General features: G+C 41.2%; 1 protein-coding gene across 1 annotated transcript; it reads left to right on the top strand.

Moving 5' to 3' along the window:
• Nucleotides 1-1026: 1026 nt before the first annotated feature.
• On the top strand, nt 1027-3273 carry LOC128699725 (pro-resilin-like). Its single transcript, XM_053792465.2, has 3 exons — nt 1027-1097; nt 1778-1852; nt 2720-3273. The coding sequence occupies exons 1-3, from the start codon at nt 1086-1088 to the stop codon at nt 3011-3013; spliced, it is 381 nt and encodes a 126-aa protein (XP_053648440.1). The 5' UTR covers nt 1027-1085; the 3' UTR covers nt 3014-3273.
• The last annotated feature ends 1201 nt before the right edge of the window (nt 3274-4474 follow it).

Genomic DNA, 4474 nt, shown 5'->3' with positions numbered 1-4474 from the left:
AGAGGTTCTTGATCTAGGGGCCCTTAAAGAAGGGTCCTTGATATTACTGAGGGGTTCTTGGTCTAGGGGCCCTTAAAGGGAGGTTCCTTGATGCTGGGCTGTGATCTAGGGAAGTGAATCTGTGCTCCAGTTCCCTGAACCGAGATCCTTCCATCCCCCCCTCCCTATAGGCGCTGTGTAACTCCTACAGGTTTAGTGCTCTCCATGATAATACTAATAATGTACAGAGATATGATATACTGATGTAGACGTATTTATTAAATCACGGTAAATGTTAGCTAACCAATACACCAGTACACACTGGTGTGCATGTTCGTTTGTGTGTGTGTGTGTGTGTGTGTGTGTGTGTGTGTGTGTGTGTGTGTGTGTGTGTGTGTGTACTCACCTAGTTGTACTCACCTAGTTGAGGTTGCGGGGGTCGAGTCCGAGCTCCTGGCCCCGCCTCTTCACTGATCGCTACTAGGTCACTCTCCCTGAGCCGTGAGCTTTATCATACCTCTGCTTAAAGCTATGTATGGATCCTGCCTCCACTACATCGCTTCCCAAACTATTCCACTTACTGACTACTCTGTGGCTGAAGAAATACTTCCTTACATCCCTGCGATTCATCTGTGTCTTCAGCTTCCAACTGTGCCCCCTTGTTACTGTGTCCAATCTCTGGAACATCCTGTCTTTGTCCACCTTGTGTGTGTGTGTGTGTGTGTGTGTGTGTGTGTGTGTGTGTGTGTGTGTGTGTGTGTGTGTGTGTGTGTATTGTGTAAACGAGTTTTTGTAAAATGCCCCATTGAAAAATGCTTGACCATTTCCAGGGGTCTAAATTATATCCATACAAGTCTATAATTTGAGTCCTCGTCTATTGGAAGACAAAAAATAATTAATACGCAGCTTCAAGACTATACTAAGAATCAATTTGGGAAGTTGAGCCTTGACACAGTGAGGACCCAACAGGGTGTGGTCTGTGTAACCTTTGTCAGTGAAAGAACACAGATCACTGGAGAAACCTGTCCTTTAAATCAGTGCCCAACCAGGTATAAATAGGAGCAGCAAGCAGGAGCTGGGCATCAGTTGTGGTACCTACCTTCACTATGAACACTAAGGTACCTAACTCTCAGTCATTTTTGTCTCATATGTGATCTAAATATTTTTGTAATGTTATTACCTATCGTCCTAAAGTTTACTAATATACATTTTCTCAAACTTGAAGTTCTCTAAGAATAAACTTAAACTTTTAAGAAAAGTTCTATGTATTCTGAAGGTAAATTTTTTTTATTATATTGATGGAGAAGCGTTAAATCAGTAAGGGCCTAACATGACTTGGGGAACACAGATAAGGAGGTTATATGTAGAGAATTAGTTCAGAGAACCGACACACTGATGAACAAGACGCTTGTTCAACACTTGTGTATCTTTACTGTGGCAACGTTTCGCCCACCAGCAGCTTCCTCAGTCCAATACAAAGAAGATTATGTCTACTTCATCATTGAAGTTAGATACAAGAAAAAAAAAGAGGCTAGCTTCAGTTTAATGGATTAAAATCTCTGTATAATTATTACTTAAAGAGTTGAATGCCTCACTAAACACCATTACAGCCACTGTTTACTCTCTAGATCATAGGTAATATACCTCGTGTAAGAGACACTTTTCGCTCTCCAGAAGATCTATCAAACCAATACAAACAAGAACGATACATAGCATTAACAAATATCTTAAATAATTACTCATGTCTCCTTTCAACTAACATTTTGTGTTTAATTCCAGCAATAATTTAACTTTGCAGATCCTTGTGTTGCTGGGAGTGTTGGCTGTGGTGGCAGCTGATAAATTACCTTCACCATCCTACGGTCCTCCTCCAGTAAGTCACACACATCTATTACTTATTGTATATATGACAAAATGTCTATTTTTGTCTATTACGGGGTGTATATAGGCCCAAAATGTTTACTGTGATCTTATTATGCTTGTGTATATAAGAGGAACCCTACTTAGAGGAAATATAACAAGAAACCACGGTATTTGTTAGATGACAAGTGAAGCTGTCTTCAGCACAAGAGTGTGTTTGTTGAGTGTGTTTGTTTAAGAAACGTAGTTTGCAGAGCAAGTCTTAATTCTGACGTTTCACTCGGTGTAGAGTTTTATCAGGTTATATTGATAAAGTCCAACACTGAACCAGACTTCGTCAGTATAAATATTTCTTTCCTAAACTTAATCTTTAATATTAAAGTTTGTTGATGACGACCTGAGATGTGGATCAAAATATACAATATTCTGTTTATATTTTCTTCAATTTTCTCCTTTTTTTTTTTTTTGTAAGTGACCAGTGATTATTACACTTTTGCTTGTTGTTGCAAGTGACCAGTGATTATTACACTTTGTTGTTGCAAGTGACCAGTGATTATTACACTTTGTTGTTGCAAGTGACCAGTGATTATTACACTTTGTTTGTTGTTGCAAGTGACCAGTGATTATTACACTTTGTTTGTTGTTGCAAGTGACCAGTGATTATTACACTTTGTTTGTTGTAAGTGACCAGTGAGTATTACACTTTGTTGTTGTAAGCGACCAGTGATTATTACACTTTGTTTGTTGTAAGTGACCAGTTATTATTGCACTTTTATTTGTATAAGTGTGTGCTGGAGTAGAGTTCCAGATCCCGACATAAATGTTCCCTAGCTAACATTCCCTGGAAAATAAACTTAATAATCAAAGCTTCACTTGACAGGTGTCATCTGAGGAGACTGAGCCTGCCAAATATGGCTTTGACTGGAATGTCCAGGACTCCGAAACTGGCAACGACTTCGCCCATCAGGAGGGTCGTGATGAAGACAACACTAAGGGGTCGTACACCGTCCAGCTTCCTGATGGTCGTCGCCAGACTGTGACTTACTACGTGGACGGTGACTCAGGCTACGTCGCTGACGTTACTTACGAGGGAGAAGCTCGCTACCCTGACTCTGATGAAGTAGGTTCCTACTCTCCACCAGCTGCACCCAGTGCCCGCTACGGCGCTCCTTAGAGTGAAGCTGTGTATTACACACCAACCTTCCACCAGCAACCCCACTACAACCCATAACATGCAGGGGAATTATTACCAGAAACTGAATGTTAACCCAACACGAGAAGAACATTTGCAAGAATGTTGGTTAATGTTATGTGATAATTGCATCACATAATACTTGTCATGTGTTTACAGTGGCAATATTTATCTTCTCCTCCTCATTTCTCTTTTCCTTCTATTGTAAATATGTAACCTACTTTATAAATTAAATTATATGCATCTTACACATTTTTTCAGTTATCCCTTTCAAAAAAAAAAATTCTACCCTATCCAAAAAAAATCTTCGATATTTTTTTCATGAATGATTACAATAATTTCAATGTAGATTTTTTTATATTTTCATAATCCAAAAATTTTGAAAGAATTATTATTCAAAATTACTGTTGACACTAAGTTATAAATATTTTTTATGTATATTTATGCCTTACCTATCAAAATATTTTTTAATAACTAAAGATATTTTAGGAAACTAACAAGGAATTCATACATACAAAATATTACTGAAAATACATTATACAACAAATACAACATCGTGTACAACTTGCCACTATACCTGCGGCCTTGTGGTAAACTCTTTCGCTTCACACGGTGAGTTCTGGGTTCGGTTCCCGGCGAGGGTGGAAACACTGGTCGTGTTTCCTTACACCGGTTGTCTATGTTCACCCAACAGTAATAATGGGTACCTGGGTGTTAGTGGACTGGTGTGGGTCGCATCCTGGGTGTTAGTGGACTGGTGTGGGTCGCATCCTGGGTGTTAGTGGACTGGTGTGGGTCGCATCCTGGGTGTTAGTGGATTGGTGTGGGTCGCATCCTGGGTGTTAGTGGACTGGTGTGGGTCGCATCCTGGGTGTTAGTGGACTGGTGTGGGTCGCATCCTGGGAGTTAGTGGACTGGTGTGGGTCGCATCCTGGGTGTTAGTGGACTGGTGTGGGTCGCATCCTGGGTGTTAGTGGACTGGTGTGGGTCGCATCCTGGGAGTTAGTGGACTGGTGTGGGTCGCATCCTGGGTGTTAGTGGACTGGTGTGGGTCGCATCCTGGGTGTTAGTGGACTGGTGTGGGTCGCATCCTGGGTGTTAGTGGACTGGTGTGGGTCGCATCCTGGGTGTTAGTGGACTGGTGTGGGTCGCATCCTGGGTGTTAGTGGACTGGTGTGGGTCGCATCCTGGGTGTTAGTGGACTGGTGTGGGTCGCATCCTGGGTGTTAGTGGACTGGTGTGGGTCGCATCCTGGGTGTTAGTGGACTGGTGTGGGTCGCATCCCGGGACAAAACTGACCTAATTTGTGGGGAAATGCTCAGCATAACAAGTGACTTTCTATATAGTAGTATGTCACTGATGTCAATTATGATCTTTATACCTTGTACATGTAGAAATAAAGATATTATTATTAAATATACTGAGAGGTGTCCTTTAACCTTC

Source organism: Cherax quadricarinatus, chromosome 81, assembly GCF_038502225.1.
Source record: "Cherax quadricarinatus isolate ZL_2023a chromosome 81, ASM3850222v1, whole genome shotgun sequence".
Classification (NCBI taxonomy): Eukaryota; Metazoa; Arthropoda; class Malacostraca; order Decapoda; family Parastacidae; genus Cherax; species Cherax quadricarinatus.
Note: the sequence above shows the minus strand (reverse complement) of the source record. Positions and strands in the feature narration are given on the sequence as shown.

Coding starts and splice junctions, on each gene's coding strand:
- LOC128699725 (XM_053792465.2), top strand. Junction 1,853..2,719: donor CATCCTACGGTCCTCCTCCA/GTAAGTCACACA, acceptor TTCACTTGACAG/GTGTCATCTGAGGAGACTGA.